At 46.2% G+C, this 24665-nt stretch overlaps 1 protein-coding gene across 4 annotated transcripts in view; it reads left to right on the top strand.

The window, feature by feature from the left end:
- Nucleotides 1-7570: 7570 nt before the first annotated feature.
- Nucleotides 7571-24665, top strand: part of LOC119092078 (protein O-mannosyl-transferase Tmtc3) — a 75768-nt gene continuing 58673 nt past the window's right edge. For 2 of the 4 annotated variants that reach the window (XM_037215048.1, XM_037215047.1), the window contains exon 1: nt 7571-7819. In XM_037215048.1, the coding sequence (XP_037070943.1) occupies nt 7774-7819 (46 nt within the window). In that variant the 5' untranslated portion in view covers nt 7571-7773. Of the gene's footprint in view, nt 7820-22935; nt 23014-24665 lie in introns of those variants that run through there. The other 2 variants (XM_037215049.1, XM_037215050.1) reach the window with 2 other exon arrangements.

Genomic DNA, 24665 nt, shown 5'->3' with positions numbered 1-24665 from the left:
GCATTGCTGCGGTTTAGGTCCCATCTAGCGGTACTACAATTAAGGTGTCGAGGAAGCAATCAACTTTATTGAGCGCTCTGTGCTGGTACGACAGACATGTTGGGGTAGCATTTCTAATTTTAGCAAATAAATCTAACCTGTAAGTCTCCTAGGCTCCGATGTAACAAATTTCGTCAATATATCTGATGTACAACTTTGATTTAAGCCTCATTTCGCGAGACAGATGAATGAAAACAAATACTAGAGCTAGGGGTGGTGCACGGCTATTACCTACAGCTATACGTTCAAGTTGCGCATTGAGTTTGCAAAGAGCACCAGGATATTATCAAATCTGTGAGATGGTTCTTGGAAACAGACAGGAAGCACTCAGTTGGTGCAATACCGAAGAATGGCATGCTATCAAGTTTTCCTCGATTATGCTAACTATACCGACCCTATTCATTCTGTAAACGGAGTACTCCCACAAGTTGTTGCATTCTTTGTTATGTTTAGTGTTTTCGCGTGTAGTGATAGTTCCTGAACTATCATCCTGCTAGACTTTATTATCTATGCTATGTCTGGATTCATATTTTCTTCCAGTTATATGCCATATAAGACAATGATCGCACATGCGACACGCCAATGACACTTGCGCCTTTTGGTTCATAAAACTAGCTCATGCCAGTCTTCTTTGCCGAAATCGATAGAAAAAGGACTGTCATAAAAACGTCATCAAACATGTCATATATGCCCCAATCAAAGGCGCAGGAACGTTTCAAAAGGTGGGGGCCAGGCTCAGGGTGAACGTCAGGAACTTTTTTCTGGAAAGCGAGCTCGATGACCGGCGGGAAAGGGTAGGGATGTAGGTTGTTATCGCTCTTTATTCAAATATCATGGCTGCTATGCTAGATATGCATCCAAAGCTGTTTCTCACTGGTGCACAATGCTGCCTATTCGACTCGTCTGTAATTTGGCAAATAAGGCTATCCAGTTTCACAAGATCATTGGTCCATTTTGGCATTGCTCCTCCTGGGGAAGCGAAATTGCGCGAACGGGTAGACATTTTGGGTCATTGAGGAGGCCAGTGTAAAATTTTGGCCTGCACAGTGTAAATGCCAAAATACGGCCTGGACATAGGCTGGTGAGCAGTTTGAAAGTGAATAGATGGTTCACAGTGCTTTTAGGAACCAAGCCACAGAACAAGGCCCATCTGTCATATGTTCCTTATCTGGGCCCTGCTCCTGTCCGCCGTTGGTGGTTACTGCCCTGGCCCGGATGTCTCCCGCATGACTGGCTTCGAACGGATCGCATGGCTACTTCGTTGCATACTTTTGGATCAGCGTTACTACTACGTGGTGTATGAAACATGTGTTGGGGATCTGCAACAGTATTTTTTCCGAATTGTCTTCCCTTATACCACAACATCGCAGAAAAATAGCCCCCGGGAAGCTGTCTGCCCTAGGTATGGACTGGCGCTACGGACACTTCATTGTACATTATGTAACGTACGCAACTTAATTTGCTTTTGTGTGTAGGCAAGGGCGTAGCCAGAGCCTTGCCGGGGGGAACACGGGATTGACAAAAGCCCAGCTTATGATAATCCCATCCCCCAAAAACCCCTGGATTTAGTTTACTGGTCAAGAAGGGACACGGTTTTTTCGTTTTATGGCTGTTTCTGCCTTGTAGCCACAACAGAAACCAGGAGCTACCGTGACGTCAATTCTGTTTGTATTTTGAGGTCAATAAACTGCAGAAATCAGGCGTTGAAAGACTGCATCGAATAAATCACCGGCGCTCTTAATTTGCAATAGTTTAATTGACTCTTTTTAAGCCGACGCAATTCAGAAGCCTTGTCAGGATTTTCATCCGGGCTCTACAGACATTGAGAACATCGCGAAGGTAGGTTGTAACTCGATGTGTTTGATCCAAATTTGAAGATAAAAAATTGATTGCAGATTGAGTGGTCAACAATGTGTATCAACATGGCCAAGCTATGTTTGTCTGAAAATGTTCACCATCCAGTTAGAATCTATTAGTGAAACAATTTGTGTAACGTGCTTTTCTAACATGCGCGCTCGTGAATTCTAGCAACAAAAACCCCGGCACCAGGCGTTGCAGTCTCCATTATCTGCGGAACGTTAGCCCATTAGTTAATTTTTAGTCGTGGCCCACCGGTGGATGAAAATGATGACGCTTCTGAAAAGATTAAATTTAAACACTGTAATGGACTTTTAATACAAGTTATGTGACGTAATTTTAAGCATGCGCACTCTAAATCTTAGAAACACAAGCCTCGACCCCAGGCGCTGCAGTCTCCGCAGACTGCGCGGTGTCGGCCTAGCGGCTGATACTATGCTATGGCCAACGGGTGAACGAAAATGGCGACGCTCCTGAAAAAGTATTCTTGAACGCTTTATGTCATCAAATCTTAGATTTAGAAGGCAGTCTGGGCTCATATTTCACGTGTGCGATTTTTGGACTGATCATAAAAACGGATTGGCCGTTAAAGTACCGTGAAGTGGGGCTGGACTCTGGTGATTGAACTGGAAGAGTTGAGGTAGGATCTCTATTTTTCGTGTTTTTGCAAGTATTTATCTATCCAGAAGACAGATTAACACGGCGCCCGGCGTCTGGTGGCACTTGCAGTGGCCGAAACTTTTTGGTTTCACGGAAGTTGCAGCCCAGACCATCCTTGTCTTTGCTCTCGAGGTTGCGCGCGGGTATGCCCAAGTCTTTTGATGTAATTTACTTCACTAGTACATTCTGAAAAAATGAACGTTTTCAGGCAAACATGGCATGAACTTGTTCCTTTTTTAAAGCTTATTTCGACCCATCCTATACAATAATAGTGAGACCCCACTCTACTCAACAATAATGAGATTCCTTATTCCCTTCTGGGCAAGGGGCCTCTTGAGTAGAATATCAGGGGTACATTACCGTTTCCGGTCAACGGCTGAAGGACCATTCCGTCCCATCGCAAAGTGTCTTCTGGCTATCATTCTGACGACACGGGGCGGGATCTCCTGGTCGATCCGGAGGCCATTAGAAGGATATATCATATCACATTGTTCCCATCCCTGACACGGGAGGCCTTCTGACCCGCGCAGTTAGCCCTGGATCAGCACAGGCACCCTCATTGACGCAACAACATCCGTGATCACCGCAGATGATCCAATAATTGTCACATAGACTCTAGCTCCGCGTTTTTCTGTGTTCTTCAGAGATGTTTCTACCTGACCGTAGATTGTAGATGAAATGGAGTTCCTAACTTGTATTAGCGTGGCTAACCCATGCTCGTCTTAATATACTCAAGATCCTGTCACAACTGACAACTGATAAGAAAGCTACGTAATATGGTGTTGAACATACGCGCTCCCAAGTCATAGCGACAACAGCCTCGGCGGCCGGCGTTGCAGTCTCCGGCCCGTGCGGCGTCGGCCTCGGCGAGGTAACACTAAGCGATGACCAACGGGCAAACAAAAACAAAAATTACGTGTCTTAAAGGCGATGCCTGGTGAACTAGATAAATTGACATGCATGTTAAATGTAATACAATAGTAAGCCGAATGCAGCCTTAATCGAAAAGTGGAGGGGGGAGGGGGGCGGTTAACATTGCAAGCCCCCACCTTGAAGAGTGGGGGCCCATGGTTCCCTGGCCCCCCGTTCCTACACCCATGGTCTCAATGGACCAAAAGTAAAATGCACAGAATAGAGCAGAATACGCAATATCTGGGCTATGGTTCTGTACGCACAGGATGTACACAAAATGTCTTGTAATCTTTTCCCAGTGAAATTGTATTTGGGAAGAATAATGCATGGCACTCATGCTTGTTTGATGAACACCTGGGGACACATGTCTACGGAGAGCGTACGTTCACAATTAGGGGAGGAAGTAGTCGACATACATGCACCAATAGCACACATTATAACATACTTAAACTTTTAGGTGTACATTTCAGCAACGGCATAAGACAACGCGATCCAAGGATTTAACAATCGCTGCGTATCGGTCAACTTTGTCAGGGGATAAACCCGCAAGCACCGTCGTGAAATACCGATTGTTAGCGCTGTTGTTCAGGTACAGTACGTTCAGCAATAATTGCTTGCTGATTAATTTGGACACTGATTTCCTGCAACGAATTGCTTTTTTATCTGTGATACAGTCCATCGAAACCTTCCGGCCTAGCCATCGATGTCTCGTGCAAGCCTTATCATAGTACCATGTACCTAACATTAGGACACGGGAGCTTGCATGCTTGATTATTTTAATACTTTTTCTTGCCAGGATCTGCACAGATTTGCAACAATTGCAATCATTCACAGGTCTTTTGAGTTGCGCGTTTTGCGTTAACTCATTCACAGGTGAACACGTGTACTACCTGGAACTGTTTAATTATCAGAATATTTTGGAAATATTTTGGGCTCAGAATCTTGGCGTAGCTACGTGCCTACCGGTAAACTGGGTACCTGTGTTTTTGGCATAGATTTCATAATTATGAGAAAAAATCGTGCGTGCGTGCGTGCGTGCGCGCATGCGCGCGCGCGTGTGTGTGTGTGTGTGTTGCAGTACTGGTGTAAACATTAACGGTTGCTACACGCGTAAGCGTTGCCTTTTTATCTTAAAGGGTGACGAATTTCTGGGTTTGCCCTCATGCGATGAACAGAGGCAGTGTCACCGGCTTCCCTTGTAGGGTGAGCATATTTAACAAAACCGAAGTTGTCCTGAGATTTCGCCCACTTCACAACCTAACTTCCCAAATATATGAAACTAAGCACAGCAACCTCTCAGCCCGGCGGAACCCCATAACTTGTAAATCAGTGCTTCCTATTGAACTGGTGGGACTTTTAGCAGCAGAGACGCGGCCATAGCTCAATCAGTTAGTGCTTGCTACCCAGCCCACATGTGACGGTGAGGGTAGGTTTAAGTCCTCCTGTTATTCGCCCTCAGCGCTCCACATTTGCTATTTGCCCTATTTTCTTTCAGGGTCTCATCCGGGAGAGTTGAAGGTTCTTCCGAAGTCTCCTGAGCGTGGGCAATCCGAGTGTGGGTATTCCACGTATAGATCTTCCGGGCATTAAGCCTTCCGAGCATAGTTTTTCTGACCCTCATATTTCCTAGCTCGGGAGACAAGCTCACCATTGCTGCTTCGTCAGCGGCGAAACTGCTTCGTTGCTTTATGACTTACAGGCTCGGGGGAGTGAATGGACAGTCGTATAGGACATCAGCCATGTTTTGACAACTTGGATGTATTTTTATGCGTTTGGCCCCCCATTCAAGGTCACTAGTTCACGACTTGACCGGTGTCACGTTTACGCACTGAAACTAGACTTTAAAACAGTTTAACATTTACGCACTTCCCTATTCTGGATTTTTCTTGTCGACATTGATTTACATGAATATTAATGCATGGTCCAGTTCAATGAGGATTCATATGTTACATGCCTCGGTGCCCGCCTCAAAAGGACCAGGCCTGGAAGCCCCCCCCCCCCCCCCCCCTCTGAAAGAAGACCCCATGTTGTTCAGGAAGCCCTCTAGAAAAGCCTTTCCTCAACTTATATCTCCTGGCGCCGCCCCTGCCAGACCCAATAGATTAATGTGGGGAATCCACATCAATGAAAAGTCTCCACTAATCTCTTGATGCACCAGCTAATTGTTCTAAATGGCAGCATGTGCAGTATCTTGACCACAAATGGCTATTCATCGAACCATATCCTATGATTTGTAATGCAGCGTCCTTTGTAATATGTTACACCTTTGACCTAGATCCCAGTGATAAATGATCAGAAACAGGCCCGATACCCGATACCAATACCCGATACCCCGAGACCCGGCCCGAACCCGATAGGAGACATAAATTATTGATACCCATACTTTCCCCTTTCTTGCAAGGTTTACTCCGTTGGACGCTGTAGGCTAATTGTGATGAAAACGTAACAGCGATCACTTAGCATAAACAACAGTTGCAACAAGAGGTTCTAGTTGCATATAGCTATGGCCAAACAAAGAACACGCCCCCGGTCAGACACAGAACAAGTTTCACGCCGGCTAACGGTGACGCTGCGACTCTTTCACAGCACCTCCGCGCGTGTCCAACGCCCCACTCCACGGTGCTCGTCTCGTACTCAACGATCACTTGCAAATCGAGCGCGGCCTCGCCGACCAACAGCATCCGACACCATCTCTGCACCAACGTGGAAAATGAATCCGTTACTACGCGACCCACCGACCGCATGTTTGTAGTGTTCGTGCTGGCGTCGACCGTATGCACGCGGCCGACGCTGGACAGAGCAACGCTGGCTACCAATAAGGGCGATTATTCATACCCTGGAGGCCGCTCCAAGAGCTATTTTGGGGGCTCTGGTTCGTGGACATTCTGTACCTTGGACAATACGTACATTGGACATTCTGTACTTTGGACACTCTGTACCTTGGGCATTCTGTATATTGGACGTCATGAAACGGGCCCCTTCCACTCTGCGCCATTTTGGAAGCTATTTCCTATCTTGGACATTGTGTACCTTGGACATTATAAACTTTAGACATCGTGTACCTCGGACATTCTGTACTTTGGACATTCTGTACCTTTGGACATTCTGCACCTTGGACAATATGAATGCCTCCCAGCGGGGCGCACGTCAAACCTCGCGTTAGTCGCCACGTTATGTGACCCCGAAGCAAAATGGGTTACTTAACTACACTAACAGCCGCACAGCGAGGGCGTCACTTGCCGGTAGTCCTTGTCGCTGCACCATCTATCGTCCCTGTTCGGATACCATCTACGGAGCACGCAGACGCAACTGTTGTGCACGCAACATGCATGAAAAATCTGTCGCACTTTGAGCCATCGAGCCACTTTCAAAATTCTAACCAGCCTATCCCAGGCCGTATTCTGGCCTGGGATAGGATATAGGAGGCGTCTGCCTCGAGGAGGCAGACGCCTCCTCATCGACTCTAGATGCCAACCGGTTCGTGGAGTTTCGCTTCCCAGGAAAGACAACGTTGGAATGAAATAATGATCTTGGGAAACTCGATAGCCATATTTGCCGAATGACATAGATGAGTCGAATAGGCAAGAGTTTGCAACAGTGAGGAGCAGCTCTAGATGCATATCTAGAACAGCAGCCATTACATTTGAATAAAGAGCAATAACAACCTCTATCTCTATTTCCCCCGCTGGTCATCGGGCTTGCTGTCCTGAAAAAGTAGCTAAAGTACTCCCTGAACCTGCCCCCCCCCCCCCACACACTTTTTGAACCGTGCCTACGCCCATGCTCGCAAACCTGTCATATAGTTTTACGACCTCGTCCCACCTACCAAAAAACGGTGGCGCAACCCCTGCGGCCCCATTTCCGCAGGGTCCCTCCGCCTAAGTCCTGCATGTGCTTATTATAGCATCTTGTGGCATATCTATGTCCCTCCTCCACTGCGTGCCCTCCTCCTTACGCACTTGGCATAAAAAGGGGCGAGCACATGTTGACTGTGTCCATCACTATAAAAGTTACAACTCTAGCGCGAATCTGACGAAATCGGTTTGTGCAAGAGTCGTGTTTGGCTCAGTTTGGCTCCTATCGGTTTTCCATTGGGATCTGAAATATTGCGGGAAGGTTTGTGAGGGGTCCGCGGTACCAGCCAACGCAACGCTTAATGTGTTGAATAATTCGTTTCAGTAGGAAACAAGGTGCCTGCTCAAGCTGGTGCGTTGTGCCCTTCTGGACGATTTTCCGAGAGGTTATACTTTTTTGGTAGATCCCGATGCAAAGGCAATGGGCACAACAAGCCTGTGAACATGGCTAATGAATCCAGTGCTCAAGAGAGTTACTAGAATGACTTCTTGTAAAGGTAGGTCTCTCTGGGACAGGTAATGATTGGCCAAAGGAAAAATTCAATGTGCATTGTGTGTTATCTACCTGCATATGTTTTATTTGACACGTGTGGGACACATGCAGGTTACAATCATGCAACTGGCACTAACCTAATCCTGATAGTTAAATCTGAAGCATGACATAGGCACAGATTGTGTGAAGGCCTAGTGGATATGTAGAATGTCTTAACTGTGTGCTCCTGCCATAACCCAAATGCCCCATGTGCCAACATGTATTGTGACTGATGCACAATGCTTTTTTGGTGGAAAGGATGTCCATGAATTATGTTACACATTTTCAGCATTTTTCAGCCTGCTCACCACATGGATGCACACTGGGTGTGATATGATAGAATTCCTTGCCTAGCTGAGCATAATGTGCTGTCCAAAAATCCTTCCCACTTAATCTTTGGCTTATGCCCCATCAAAGTTGTAAATCTTTTCCTTCATGAAACAACTTATTGATAGCCCCACATGATGTCTTGTGACATGATTACATCAGCATCACATGGAAAAGTCGTGGCCTGAGCTGGCATTTCAGCCTCTGGAAACAAATTTTGCCAAGGCAATGTCTGTTTTTTTCTGGTTAGAATCAGTATAACCTGGCAGAAACTAACAAAGTGAACATATTTGTTGGAACTAGTTGTCATCCAAATGTGATTATCAGCTGTTCACTTTTCAGTTAACTGTCTAAGAGTCATTGGTATGACAACAGCATGGGTGTCAATTTCTTGAAATGATTGGGGGGCCAAAGTATTGTTGTCCCGTCATCCAGGCTCAGGCAGCCTTACCACCTCTGGATGGCTCTGGTGATGAGTGTGCATTTGAAGCCATCACTCTGGCCAAAGAATGGTTTTCAAACCTGTGACTACAACAGAGATTCAGTGGAACACACTCGGCAGCAATGGTGATTGCACTGTTGGACACATGGAGTTCTTTGGCTTGATATGACATTGATGTAATAGCACAGCTAAAATCCTTGTGGGCTTCTACACAAGCCTATTCAGTTGTGATGTCCTTGACAGGATTTAACAAAAAGTAATACCCAGGATATTACATCTCTTTCACATTGTCTTGGAAGGGGAGTGGGTGGTGTGTGTGTGGGGGGGGGGGAGGGGGACCTAGACTTAACAAAGCCCCCTTCCTCCCCACACAAGTCATTAGTCATGTTCCTCTTCATTTTGTTTTTTTTTTAGCAGCATCAAGTTAAGTAGAAGCTAGTAGCCACTGGAAAATGCAATTCTGTTCCTATTTTTAACTTGAGCAGCTGACTGAGTCAGGTGTTCAAGAACTAGATGGAGTACAACATTTTCATTATTTCGTGATATTTCTCTTACAATGGTTTGGTGTTTTCTTTGTTAACTGATAGCACACAGGAGTTTTGCCGGATCTTTTTTTTTTGCTCCACAGCGATAGGAATTGAGGACTCCGTAAACATAGACTGTAGATCGAAAAAGGATCCAAGTTGAGTTTTGACATTGCCATCCCTCAAGTCTGGGAATGCTTAAACTACCTTTAGGATTGATATGTAGGAATTGATGGTGAAAAATTAGATGAACATGCGCACTTTCAAGCCTTAGAAACAAAACCCAGTATCCGACGTTGCAGCTTTCGTAGGCCGCACGGCGTCGGCCCCCTCCCCGCTTAACACTAGGCGGTGGCCGACGGGCGGACGGGACGATGACGCGTCGGAAAGAAACGCCTTTGAACGCTTTAAAGCATCCATAAGTACGTCTAGAAAAAAGTCCAAGCGAGTACATCATCTGCACAAGTTTTATATCGCCAATGAGAACGAATAAGCATTGACAATAACATAGCCGTAGGAACGTTTCAAAAAGTGGGGAAGGGGGCAAGTTCAGGGCGTGCTTCAGGAACTTTTGCTGTGAAAGCAAGCCCGATGACTGGGGGGGGGGGGGGGAGGGGGATTAGAGATGGAGGTTGGTGCCGGCTTTTAATCAAATGCCTGTTCAACTCATCAGTGTCATTGGGCAAATAAGGCTGTCCAGCTTCACTGAATGATTCGTCCATGTCAACATTGTGTTTCCCGGGGAGGCGAAAATCCACGCACGGGTAGGCATTTTGGGTTATTGAAAGGGCATCTGTCTCCACAGGATGAATGCCAAAATGCGGTCTGGCGATAGGTTGGTGAGAATTATGAAAGCGAATCAATGCCCCACAGTGCGACAAATTTTGTACGCGCCTTCATTTTGCTGGCTGATTTTCAAGACATAAGACTTGTCGCAGCGTTTTAGGCGGAAACAAATTCGAAATATTGGAACTGTCAGGCAGCGTGGCAAAAGTCACACAACTGGAAATTCTTCTTAAAAAATCAAGCCACAGAATGAAGACCCCTCTGTCATATATGCCTTGCCTGGACCCTGCCACCGTCCGCCATCGGCGGCCACTGCCCTGGGCTGGCTGTCTTACGCGGACTGATCGTATGGGTGCTTTGTTGCATATTTCTGGATCAGCATTACCACTGACTGGTCTGTGAAACATATGTAAAACACCTGCAACATTATCTTTTTCCAAATTATCTTCCCTTTCACCACACCATCGCTTATCATACATTACATCATGCATTATAAATAATACATTACATCATACCATCATAAATTACATCACCCCTCTCAAAATCCCAGGATATAGCTGCTTGTTAAAAAGGGACACGATTTTTTTCGTTTTATTGCTATTTCTACTTTGAAACCAGAATAGAAAACAGGAGCTACCGTGAGATCAGTTGTTTTTATTTTGATGTTAATAAACTGTAAGTCAGGCGTTGAACAACCGCACGAAATAAATCACTGGTGCCTTTAATTTACAATGGATTTGTGGGCTCTTTCTGAAACGATAGAACTCATAAGCTTTGTTTGAATTTGTTATCTGGGTTCTATAGACATTAAGGACATCGCGAAGGTACGTTGTAGAGTGATATGTCTGATGGAAATTTGAATAGAAAAATTTGATTGTAGATCAGGTGGTCAACAATGTGTATTAACGTGATCAAGCCATGTTTAGCTGGAAATGATCAACATCCAGTCAGAGTCAATTAGTGATACAATCTACGTAACGCGTTTTTTCAACATGCGCGCTCGCAAATCTTAGCAACAAAAACCTCCACTCCAGGCGTTGCAGTCTCCGTAGTCCGCGTAGCATTAGCCTAGCGGTTAACTTTCAGCTGTGACCCATCGGTGGACGAAAATGATAACACTTCTGAAAGAATTACCGTAAAACACTTTCATCGATTAGTGCCAGTGATACAAGTTATGTGACATAATTTTGAGCACGCGCACGCGCAAATCTTCGCAACAAAAACCTCGACGCCAGGCGTTGCAGTCTCCCAAGGTCGCGCAGCGTCGGCCCAACAGTAAATACCAAGCCGTGGCCTACGGGTGGTCGAAAATCATGACGTTTTTTGAAAGAAGTACCTTGAAACGCTTCAGGGCATCAAATCTTGCATTCAGAAGGCGGTCTGGGCGCATATTTCACGTGCGCGATTTTTAGATTGATGATAGGAGTGGATTGGCACTTAGAGCACCACAAAGCGATGCTGGGATATGGTGGGGGCATTGGAAGAGTAAAGGCAAAATCTTTATTTTTCGTGTTTCTGTAGCTATTAATCTGTCCAGAAGACATATTACCACGGCGCCCGCCGTCTGGTGACACTTGCAGTGGCTGATGCCGTTCGGTTTCACGGAAGCCGCAACCCAGGTCATCACTGTCCTTGCACTCGAGGGTGCGTGCGGACATGTCCAAACATGTCGATGTAATTTATTCGACTAATCCATTCTGAAAAAAATGAGCGTTCTCAGGCAAACATGGGATGGCTTTGATCGTTTTGTTTTTAACTCTTCTCAATGCACTCTATTAAACAGGAATGAGGCTACCAGTACTCAGCAAAATAAAGACCCCTTATTTCCTTGCAGGCAAGGGCCCTTAGGTAGAAAACCCGGGGTACATGAACGTTTCAGGTCAAGGGCTGAAGGGCCATTCCGTCCTATCGCAAAGTGCCTTCTGGCTGTCATTGCGGTGACACGGGCAAGATCTTATGATCGATCCGGAGGCCACTGGAAGGGTACATCATAACAAATTGTTCCCCTCCCTGACACGGTAGGCCTTCTGACCCGCGCAGTTGACCTGGATCATTACAAAAAAAACCCACTGACGCAAGAACATCCCTGATCGCCGCAGGTGGTCGTATAATTGTCGCATAGACTCCGGTTTCATGTTTTTTTTTTTTTTGTTCTACAGAGATATTGAGGAGTCCCTGAACGTAGATTGTAGATGAAATGAGGGTCCCAAATTCGTATGAGCATAGCTAACCCATGTTCGTCTGAAAATGTTCAAGATTCAGTTCGAATCGATCACTGATAAAAACTATTTAAGCTAGTTTGAACATGCGCGCTCGCAAATCATAGCAACAACAGCCTCGATACCCGGCGTTGCAGTCTCCATAGGCCGCGCGGCGTCGGCCCTGTGGCTGTAAGTTTAAGTGGTGGCCAATGGGCGACCGAAAAAGATCATGCGTCTTGAGGAAGATGGCTGGTGAAGTAGGGAAATCGGCATGTATGTTTAATGTAGTGCAAAAGTGTGTTGTGTGGGGGGGGAGTTACACTGCTGGCCCCCACCTTGAAAAGTGGGGGGGGGCATGGCCCCCCTACCCCCCTGTTCCTAGGCCCATGGACAGTAATGCGAAATCACGCTGCAGCGTGGTGGAGGAGCTGGAAAAGTTGAGGCGACATTTTCATTTCGGTGTTGCTGTAACCTTCAAACTGTTCAAAGGTTAACCAAACTCAACATTATGCCGCTGAATTGCATATCTCAATAAAAATTTTGAACGATTCGTATTGATTTTGAAAGACTCGGAAGTATTATTTCACAACGGTCTTTCTCGCGCGCCCGGTGCCCACTGTCTGGTGTTATCTGCGGCGGCCAACGCTGCTCGGTTTACAAAAACTGTAGCCCTGGCTCATCCTTGTCCTTGCTCCTAAGATTGTGAGCACAGGCTCAAAACGTTTTATATAATTTGCTTCACCAGTCGATTTTGGAAAAGGATCGACCTTCTCAGGCAACATGGTTGGCCTTATTTCATGTGTCAGCTCATTTTGATTTACTCCACTGAATATCCCGTTCCGAGCAAGGATAAACTTGCTGTTAGTGTGCTCGACGTTTTTTCGTCTCCCTGGTATCTATGATAAACGTTCTGGTGTTTTGAAATTTTTAACAATACGTACATATCTTATGCACGTTTTTCGCTCTAGAAATACAGGTTTCATATTTATATGCCAAAAACATAACAGCTCTTAATTCAGTTAATTCAGGATTGCAGCTCTGTAGATCTCAATGTCTTTCATCCGGCATCATATTTGTGTGCAATGCACAGTGCGAGAAACCGATTCAGTTTTCAGTTTGTCTTTAACACGGTCGACGTCCTTGAAAATTCCACTGCCGCCTTCTGGAGTTGGTTTAGGTTGTCGATCGAGTTACACTGATTTTGAACCCCGTGTCCTTTGACTCAGTCACTTTCCACTTTGGATGTGGACTGAATGGTGAAGTAATTGGTGGCGAATCTGTCGCGTGTCACGGCCATTGAGCGTCTGCCACTGTGGTGTAGTTGAGGGAAATGTATTTGGGGCGATGGTCGGAGAAAACAAACTAAATCTACTCGTAAAACACATTAAAGACAGATTCGTACCCGGGTTTGTTTTAGCTTTCTCTCAAAGTTTGGGAGCCGGAGTCTCACCTAGCTGTGCAGGTGGCTTTTCAGACACGTTTGCTTGCTATGGCTTGGCTTGAGAGGTCGCTGGGGATAATAACTATTTTTTGGGGCCTCGATGAACGAAACGGGGTTTTAGTAACTGACGTATGGTCGATGTTGTGTGGCTCTAAACGCTGTTTGACGCGTGTGGCTCAAACACCAATTGTGTAAGTCGATGTGCGCGACTATTCAAGGCTGCCACGGAAAATCTCAGCAGGTAGTCTCAGGGCGGACTTCAGGCTGCAATACAGCGCCCACGTCAGACATGTTCAAAATGCCTAGCGTTGTTTTGCTTATCATTGTCGGGCGATTGTCGCTAAAGGTTTAGTCAGGAGGTTTCGATCACCAGGTTTTCGTAACTGTTTCCTTGAGTGTACATCCGAATAGGGGTCGGTACATTTCAAGGGTTCCTCTGAACGTGGCAGGGAGTAAATGTATAATGTTTTTAGGTGCTAATTTTCGACCGGTTTTGGTTTAACACGCGCCTGGGTGTCCGTTGAATATCCTTTCGCTCGGGTGCGGAGCTGGTCAATTTGACCCCGCTGAAATAGAAGACTAAGAAAACTAGAGACACGAAATTTACAGGGTTGTCCCGCATGTGTACTCATTTGTTTCAGAATGTGAGGCTCCCACGTTCAGAATTTTGGGTCAGATAAGGTCAAACAAGGTCAAACTCAAAATTGGCGCCTAATGTGCCTCAGGTCCCCTTACGCAACCGCTGTGAATACAGATGCCTGTTCTAGGCAAAAGGCTAACTGATGTTCACTTCAGCTCAGTGACCTTGTTCGACATTTGGATAGTCATGGCGACCAAAATCATACGAGATTGTTTTGATTCTTGCATTTGTGTAAGCATTAAGCATTACGCTTGCGACATATTTTTGAAAACAAGTGAAATGTTCACCTGTGTCATTTTAGGTCAGACACGTACTGTCACCTTGGAAGGGAGAATTCCACATTTGGATGGGTTTTTTAATCTCAAATAGCCATCCTGAGGGTCATTCGGTACAGTTCACAGGCCTGCGCATCGTGAGACCCGATGCCCGCGAATACGTGCGGATTATTTTGAGGAGGACTATTTCTAAGTCATTCAGGCATGGAAATGTATGGAAGTCCATGCCCATGTGTAAGTCCATGGAAGATGTGTATTGCGTTCGCAGTTGTTAATGCATTTAAATAAGTGTCAGAAGCTACCTCATACGGCAAGCTCTCGAGCAAAAAACAGGTTGGTTTTGACCTCGGTCTGACCTTCATAGCCGATCCAATGCCAATAGAATATGTAGTTCAGCTAAATGAAATTGACTGATTGTCTCCGAAACTAACCTGGATATGTTTGGATTCGCCTTACACTCCGTTGTCGCACCAGATTTAACGAACGCCTAGAAATTGCATTCGCTGACAGTCACATATGACATGTTTATACCAAACAACCCGCTATTCCATTGCCTACAGCGATGCAAAGTTTGGACGGCTACGCGGGGTCGTTCGGTAATTATCTCGTAAAAAGCTTTGGGAGGTCAGCTTGGCCCTATAGTCGAGCGCGTGTTCATTCTCCGATAATGGGTCGTGGCGGAACTTCGCAGTGGCTGCAGCTCGTCGCAGTCTTAAGAGGTTGAAGCATCGCTAAACAGCGCCGAATCACTCCATCAGTAACCTTAAAATGGAACCAAGATGAATAGGGCATATGACTTTTGCAATTCAAGCATGCAGAATGTAGTCAAAACAGAAAATACTACAGTAAACACGGCTTACGAGCGCCGTCAGCTGCACTTGCAATGCGTCGATGCATATATGCATATATATATATATATATATATATATATATATATATATATATATATATAATTAAAATCATGCAGCACGCAGGAAAAACGGAGGAAAAAAGCCGGACTAAACACGGTACGACCGTGGAGCGTTAAAATTGGGAATAACTCAGTCAAGTGCGCAAAACTAGACATGCTATCGCATTTTTAATTTTCTTTAGCCCTTTTTACTTGGGAGTAATCAGTGGAGGCCTTCTTTAAAGGTGTATAAAGTAAAGCTTCTATTTGTAATGTCCTACATGTACTTGAGTTCCAGGAGGTTTGGGGGGGGGGGCAGATTGAACATTGGGGAGGGGAATAGCGCCCCACTAAAAAGAATGCAAATGGACACCCGCGCATGTGAAGTTTCACGTAAAGTTTCATCGAACATTTATAAACATTTCAGAGGCCGAATGTAGACGGCTTAAAACTTCGTCACGTTTTGTTTTCATCTTCCGATAATGCGTCGTAGCAAAACAACGCAACTTACTGCGGTCTGTGTAAGTTAAACATCGCTGAATAATACCAAAACACTCCCACAATAGCACAAAACAAGACCATAGTCAGCAGCACACAGAAAAAAAAACAAGAAAAAGCTAAAGTAAAGGCGGAGCGACCGCAGAGCTTTCAAAGTTTGACTTCCTCAGTCAGCTGCACTAAACTGGACTTGATATCGTTGTTTTCATAAGCTTTGGTTCTTTTACCTGAAAATTACTGAAAGCCTTCATTAAATTTTATATTATGTCCAGCTTCAATATGTAATGTCCTGCATGAACTTGGGCTCCGGAAGGTTGAAGGGGGAGGGGGAACTCACCATTGGGGGGGGGGGGTCAGATTGAGGGGGGGGGGGTAGTGGTCCACCCAAAAGGATACAAACCGACACCTGCGAACAACAGCATGTGAAACCATGATTTGCTATAATTGTCGTTTGGGTCTTAAACCTGAGTGTGTAACCTATGGCCATTGATAAACAGGTATGATACCTTAGGTGCACATGACGGTCTGTTTTGTAACTATGGATAGTTCCCATTTGTTGTTCCATTGGGTCATGGGTCCATTATGTCACAGCAGTGAGTGCTTACATCATTTAAACTTGCATGATACTCAAGGTACCAACAGCTGCATTTCTAATGTTATTGATGAATTACATGCCATGGAACCATGTGTCATGTTTTATTGCCACATAACAGCTGCCATGGCTGTAATAAGCAGTTCTTTGTTTTAATGATAATATTTCTTGTAGTTCAGTTTCACTAGGCGCAAGAACAGACTGCAGCATTTCGTTTTCCACCAGTGTTTGTCACGAATGCCTTTTGACACCAGATTCTGCTTATGAAACGGGCTGGCGGAGACTTTCAACCAGCTGCTGCAACTCTGGTCATGTTTTAAATGCAGAACCGAGAACTAGGTAGTGCCCCCATTATACTACCAGATATTCTGATTGAAACTTAAACAGGAAGGTGAGAACAGCCTGGTAAGTTGTGGTTGCCAAGAGCCTGTAGCCTATCCTAGAGCGTGGCGCCACCATATGTAACCCACCTCCCACCGGATCAGTGTTAAAGCCATGACTTGCCAAATCATCCTGACATAAGAAAAAAAACGTTGGTAGACAAATAAAACTGCCAACCGAGTGAGGAATGTCAGATGGTGCAACCTTTACCAATTTGATTCAACATGACATTTGGTATTACTGTAAAAATGAACACCGCGGATCGGCTCTTCAGAGTGTAGGCCGACCCCAGTTTCAGGCCTCCGTGGACTCCAGGCATTATGCTTGATTTTGATGCTAGTAACCACCTTACTGGTGAGGTCGACAGCCCTAGATGAACTTAGAGCAGATGTTTCCAAACTAAAGGCCTGCAGCCACTGGTTCGCGCTTTGTTTGAAATTTTGAGGAAGCATCTTTGAAGTAGCATTTTAAAATACTGGTGAGTTGGCACCAAAAGCTGGACTAAACACGGTACGACCGTGGAGCGTCGAAAAGCTGGACTAAACACGGTACGACCGTGCTTTGTCACAAATTCATGATATTGTTCTTGACTCCTTGCTTAAAATGTTCCTTATGTTGGTGTGGCCGTGAAAAGATCATCATTGCTGCTTATATGGAGAAGTCCAATAATTCGTTGTCAATGTACATGCAAATTTTATCCTGACCCATTTCCTTTGCTTCGCCCGTGACCTCTCTCTAAAGAATTAAGCAGTCTGAGCTGTCTAATATGCCTGAAAGTGCCTAGCTAGTGCCTCATCAACATCCCATTCTTTGGATGTTGCACAGTGCAAGTTTTCTCAGCAGTATCATAATCTCTTTAAGCTAAAGATTGCCCAGTACCTGGGTTGACTAAAACATTGGTTTTTGATACCAGAATTTGCCCTATTATTGGTATGTGTATGTGCATTTCTCCATCTTACGAATGTGTCTCTTCATTTTGGTTGGGACCTTCTTCACCCAATGTAAACGAACATCTTGCTTTTGAACTACAAGCATGAGTAGACTATTTTTTGGATAATGCACTGTCTGGAGCCATGTTGACTGTGATCAATTTCGATCTGTGAAAGTGTGTATTAGGAATGTAAATTTGATGATGCTGTTTGTTGACAACTGCACCTTACTTTAAACAAATTAAAATACGGAATAATGCACGGCCACCACTTGCATTATCCTGAGTACGGTATCGACCGGAAGCCGCTGCGCACCATCTTTGGAGAGATCGCTGGTGTGACCTACAAATGAGACGGAGGCTATAGGTGAAGAAACGACCCAGATGGGGAGATTGCGGAACCTATTTTGACGTCATTTCTGGCCATATTTTGTCATGGAGGTCCCGTGCAGAATTGCCCCACGCAGAGCCATCCATTGTGACACAAATGGTCTTATACCTATGTTTTCCTCTGGCAACGCGGAGCAGGCTGATAAGAGTCACGAACGGAGCAGTTTTTACGATTTTCTCGGCTTTGAATTTTCTGTTGGATGCCTGATACCTTTCTGGGAGTTATTTATGGGCACGAGAATGTATGGGGCTCGATATGAAACTAATGCATTGTTTTCTTAAGTACTGAAAAGGCGATTAATCTCGCGACAAAAATATTGAATCGGGGCATTTGCGTAAATGCGGCGTTTGTCTCTGTCTTCGTGTCTTTCTCCGTCTCCTTATCTTTTTCCTTCTCTTCCTGTCTCTGTCTCTGTTTCTGCCTTTGTTTCTGTCTCTGTTTCCGTCCGTCTCTACCTTTATGTCTGTCTGGATTAACGAAAAAAGTTTTAACATTTGACAAAGTTAACGCGCGAAGTGTCTGGCTGTTCCCGTGCAGCAACTTACAAATAAGATCACCCATGATCAGCGCCACCCACATACACAGTTCGGTGTGCAAGGCGGAGGTTCCATTTTCGACACCCTTGCGGGGTGGTCTTGACCACGCGCTTGCTGCCGGGATACCTGTCATGGCACCGTAGGCATGCAAAGGCCTATACCGATGTCTTGGACCCGGAGATCCCACAGCGGCTAGGCCACTCAGGGCGAGGTCGTGACCTCCAAGTGGGCCACCGTGCCAAAATATTTATTTGAGGACAGACCATAACCGCGACCGAACCGCTGCGGGCGCTGGCTGGCGCAGCGTTCATCCTGGGACAGGACAATCACCCCCCGACTGCAGTCGTCTGCGGGCGCTGGCTGGCGCAGCGTTCATCCTGGGACAAGACAATCACCCCCCCCCCCCCCCCCCCCCCCCCCCCCCGACTGCAGTCGTCTGCGGGCGCTGGCTGGCGCAGCGTTCATCCTGGGACAGGAACAATCACCCCCAGACTGCAGTCGTCGCCTGGGAGAGTGTCGGTCACGAAAAACCTTATCGAAGTCAGGCTTGAATTAAAGACTGCCCATCGATAGTGGCACACACATTCAACAGCTGGGCCTCCGAAGTGATCAGAACGAATAGAAATATGAACTTGAAACCTGCTTTTGTAGGTGTTGTAATGCTTTGGGGTTTTAAAACAGTCTATGTATTTTCAGTTCCAAAAACAGATTTTTACCAGTTGTCAGACTTATGTACCAGAAACATAACGTTTCTCAAACTCGAAATTGTAGTGCTGTAGATAGTAGATATCAATTTCTTTCATTCGTCATTTAATTTGTATACAATGAGCGGTGTGAAAACTGCATTCAGTTTTCAATTTGCATCCAATACGGTCTAAATCCTCGAAAACTGTGGCACCGCCACATGGTTGGCAAGAACTGCCGATCACCTTGCAGCGATTTTGACCTACCCGCCCATTGATCCAGATATTTTCCTTGCTTGGAGCTGCGCTGGGGGCTGGGCACTGAAGCAATGTAATGGCGAATCCGTCGCACGTCACGGGCTCCACCACATGGCGTAGTTTCGCGAAATAGGCTTGTGCGTTGAGCAGAGAAATGGTTGACGTACTCCTGGAGCGCACAAAAATCAGCCTTCTTCTAGGACTTGACATGCTTTCCTCTCAAAGTTGGGAGTTGGAGTTCATCCAACTGAAAAGAAAACCACACCCCTGCTTCAATACGTTTCCTCGCTCTGTCTCGGCGCGAGATGCTGTGGGGTACTGTTATCATTTTATTGGGCATCGATGGTCGAAACCAGGTTTCAGTAATCGACGTCAGGTCGATGTTATATGGCTTCATACGTTATTAGACGTATACGACTCCGGGAATAAAGAGTGTAACTTGGTGCACGCGACCATAGAAAAGCTGACAATCATATGCTGCCACGGCAGCACTCGGCCAGTATCCGCAAGGCGGCTGTAGGCTGCAGCGCAGTACTCGTATCGAGGGGAGTGCTCTACAGTTGTATGGGGTTTTGAACTGAAAAAGCCATCTTGAAGATCATCCGGTGTAGCCCTGCCCTTCTTAAGACCTAAACCCCCAAACCACCATAATAACGTCATTCAAATCCTGTCATTCCACCAGCCCTGCGGCGATCAAGGCCATGAAAAACGCAATGGTTGTGTCCGTTCGTGAGCACGATTTCCAGATCTAACGGCCGTCAATTGGCTCTAAATCAATATTTTGCAAAGTTCATTGACATAATCGAACAATGACGCGTTGAGGAGCCTATTTACTAGGCAGAGGGATTGCGTTATCCAGAGCAGTTCTTCCACTTATAGGCATACCAATGAGCATAACTTAGCTTGTTCTATCACATCCCATGGTGGCTTCAATATCTTGGAACGTGAAAAGCAACCCTTAAAGGTAATTCCCCTGTAAATACAGCATTAGGCCTGATTAAATGAGCTCACCTATAACTCTTGGTATACTTTAACTGGAAGAGGTTTCTCTACACAGCACAATTTCTCTGTTTAGTGAATGTGCCCCTCAATACGCCATTATTTGGTTATGTCATCTTGACATGCACAACAGTGATGGAGAGCCAGTTGGCGACCGTTATATCTGGAAATTGTGCTCACGAGCGCCAGATAAGAACGACTCGACAATGACATTTTTCTTGGCCGAGCTTGCCGCACGGCCACTAGAATCGCAGGGTTTTAATGACGTTATTATGACATCATAGATGTCTGGGTGACTTTGTAATAGTCTCCGCGAAACAGTCTGCACATCTTTGCGTACGTGTAGCTCAGAACCCAGACGGATTAATGTCTTAAGAAGGTGAGGGCTGTGAATTGCACCGGATGTTCCTCAAAATGGCTATTTCAGTTCAAAACCCCATACAATGGGTGCCCATAGTGTAATGGTTAACGCGCATGCGTTAACCATTGCGCGTCTGGGAGGCCAGGGGTACCGGGCTCGATTCCTCGCGGTGTCCGCCCTTCCTGCTAGGGTGAGAAACAGGCGACACCATATAGCCTCGGCAGCTGAGTGCGTCGAAAAGCCCCAATGACACACACGCAAGCCATATACAAATGTAGAGCACTCCCTTAAAGAATGCTCGACACAGCTAGCATTGTATTGGTGGTGGTCATTGTTGAGCGATTACCGCTATCGGTTTAGTCGTCTGACGTTGATCGTGTGATTTTCAGATGGAAATTCACGTCGAACTGGCGATTGGCATATTGCAAGTGTTCTTTCGAACGTAAACGGCTTGTGCAAAGTAACGCAAGCTGTTGCAGTATGTAGAACTTGATACCTCGCAGAATAGTGGCATAACACTCAGACAGTGACATGTAATTAGACAAAAGTCAACCAAGACATATGCATATTGTAAGTGAAACACGCAGCAGGCAGCAGAAACAAAACAAAAAACAGAGCACGTCGAGTAGACACGGTACGAACGCGGAGCTCTAGAGGTGTGACTAGCTTAGTCAGCTGCACTCAATCAGCTGAAAAGGACCCACTGTTTTGTTTTTTGCCTCTTAGCTTTGAAGCAATTATCCCATGCATTCTTTAACATCGATATAATCGTGAGCCCTCATTTGTACTGATCTGACTGTACTTAGGTCCCAGATGTCTGAGAGGAGGAGAAGGGGGGGGGGGAGGCAAAGGGACCATGGGGGGATTGGACATAGCTGGGGCCAGTTGCCTGCCCAAAGAACACAAATCGACATCCGTGCATAAATTTCATGGAAAATGCTCCTGAATTTATCGAAGCGTAAGGCTTTTACAATTTCAGGCCATGAAATAGTACAAAGAATAAGATGACGCCTTGCGGACTGTGCAGTGTGCAATACTAGCCTTATAGTGATGTTAAATGACAATTTATTTTGTACACTTACGCGCGTTCGTTTTCTCCGTCCGTCCCCTTTGTCTGTGCACTGTTCAATTTGTATACCTAGTTGCCCACATGCAAGTCTACATTCTTTGCAAACGTTCTGGATCTGCAATTGTCTCGGTGGCCTCAGTTAGGAGATTTGGAGACTGCCAAGTTGCCTCACTGTCCTCTCGCGGCAACACCCATAGCCTCCATAGGCAAGCGATGGTTGATACTCTCATGGGATTGGGTCCGATTGGGACGTGATCTTTAGGCGACGCCCATAGCCTTTATAGGCAAGTGATGATTGATACTCTCATGGGATTGGGTCCGATTGGGACGTGATCTTTACGTCTGTTAATGGTACACTAGGCTTGTTTGATGTTTCTGAATCGGGTGATCACAACACAAAACTTTTAATTAAGAAAATTGTGGTTCGTGAGTGCGCTAAATGTCTAGCATGGCATATACATTATGTTATGTGTTCGATATGTCTCGTTTATTAACGTGAAGTTCTTAGCAATATATGGTTGTTCACACGCACATGTATTAAAAGTTTGGTAAGGTGGGGAGGAGGTGTCCCCGGTATCCCCGCCTCTAATGAGCCAGCGTAGGGTGCAGACATTCTGTTTCCAAAGATGAGGACGGCTGTCCCGTCCACCGTTGCTCCCGTTTCTATCCCGTCCCGTTCACCCTGCTCCCTTTTCCATCCCTTTCCCCCATCGCATTCCGTCGTGGGGCTCTGGCGCTCCTGCCCTCGCCGGTCGGCCGGCACGTTGTTGATGGAGTTCGCTCGAAGGCCGCCAGGGGCGCTGCGTGCGCGGGTCGCGGCGCCACTCAGCGCCTGCGTTGCTGGCCTTCAGTTGGTATTTGCGCGCGGAGGTGGGCACAGTGACGCTGGTTGTGGGTGACGCTGGCAGATATCGCGCCTTGAAGTGGGCTCGGATCAGGTAAGTTGCCTCGCGTGGTCCCCGTGCCTACTTTTCACTCGTTGGTGATGTGCTCTGGAAAGTGCCGGCGGTGATACCGTTACCCTCAATGTTTTGGAGACTAAGGGACATGTCCGTACGTTGCACGCAGACAAGTACGTCCGGATATTACTTCTAGCTCTTTATTACTTCTGGTGAGATCCAGGAGGGATATCAGCCTTGCTGATCAGGGAAGGAATCCTATGTCTCGTTCGTCACAGCATTGGGTGACCGATGTTACCATGGCTGATCATTATCTCTGATCATCTGGCCGCTGTCGTCGCCTCTGTGGGGCTTCATGCCCGTCCGACCGCTGTCGTCGCCGTCGCGTCTGGGGGGGGGGGGGGGGGGCTTCATGCCTAGCGCGGTCAGCCCATTGCCTGTTCCTGAATGTCCGTCGATGGATGTCCGTCGATGGATGTCCGTCGATGGATGTCCGTCGATGGACTTTGATTTCTATCGATGCGAATTCATAAAACTTGTCAGTTTTTCCCTCTGGAAATTGCAAGAAGACCCATGTGACCTATAAAAGGTACAGTGGAAATGTATATGCCGCAATAGTGTTATGTTTCATTGCGTCTGACAGCGCGCAATAGCTTTTATTCGTAAGCTGTACATCTTCTCGCCAATACGTCTCGAAAGGCGCGGTGTGCATTGCGGTGAAATCTGAGACTTCCCAATGAAACTGCTGAAGGTCGTCTTGGACGACGAAAGCGCACTTTTGTGAAAAGTCCAAAGGGATCAAAGCTTTGTTCTCGGGCATCCATTTCTTCAGGTCATCTAAATGTTTACCGTGGTGCTCGGGCGCAAAGTGATGTCTGGTCAGTACAACTATGGCGTCGGACAGTTTGGCCAAAAAATCATCCATTGGCAGAGCAAGTTCAGTTAAAGTACAGCAGTTGGCGCTCACCCACTGGCTAAATCCGATTTCATCTACCGAATCCAAAATGCCCTCTGCTTGTGGCTTGATTGCATCAGTCAGAATCGATCGCAATGATCCTGACCCGGACAGTCCTCACACTTCTGCATCGTGCAGGGTTCCCTATGAACATCACACACGGCGTGACTTAGAAGGTCCTGATATGTTACATCAGGAGCAAGAGATCACAGACCAAGAGATCCTGCCATCAGCCTCACGTCCTGGCGATAACAGCACAGGCAAACCGCTTGAGTGCCGCTGCTACCCATCAGCATGCGCTGTTTTGTGGCGGAGACTAGCGAACTTGGAAAAACCGACTCGTTAAATGAGATCCTCTGATTTGATGAGATCTGAATGATCTCATCATGTGATCTGAATAATCCCCTGAATGAGGTCTGACTATCCTCTCATTTGTAAAAGGAGAGAACTTTCAGGCTCTCCTCATCTGGGGTTTTTCTCCCAATCGAGTAGGCAAATATCTCTGTTAAAAATTCATGCTCTTCCTTGATTTTGAGGCTGCGAGACACCATGTATTGCGTCGTTCCGTAAAACACGGGTTCTTTACCGTAAATGAGGGCAACGCAAGGACCGGTAAGTGACGCTGAGGGCTATCAGTCCTTCGACATTCTTCCTTCAGCTCATTCATCATTCGCTAATGTCTGAAACATCCGTTGAAACAATACTTAAGCATAGTAATGTGGCTTTAAACAAAGAA

The sequence above is a fragment of the Pollicipes pollicipes genome, unplaced genomic scaffold (genome assembly GCF_011947565.3).
Source record: "Pollicipes pollicipes isolate AB1234 unplaced genomic scaffold, Ppol_2.1 Scaffold_3447;HRSCAF=4054_pilon_pilon_pilon, whole genome shotgun sequence".
NCBI lineage: Eukaryota > Metazoa > Arthropoda > Thecostraca > Pollicipedomorpha > Pollicipedidae > Pollicipes > Pollicipes pollicipes.
Note: the sequence above shows the minus strand (reverse complement) of the source record. Positions and strands in the feature narration are given on the sequence as shown.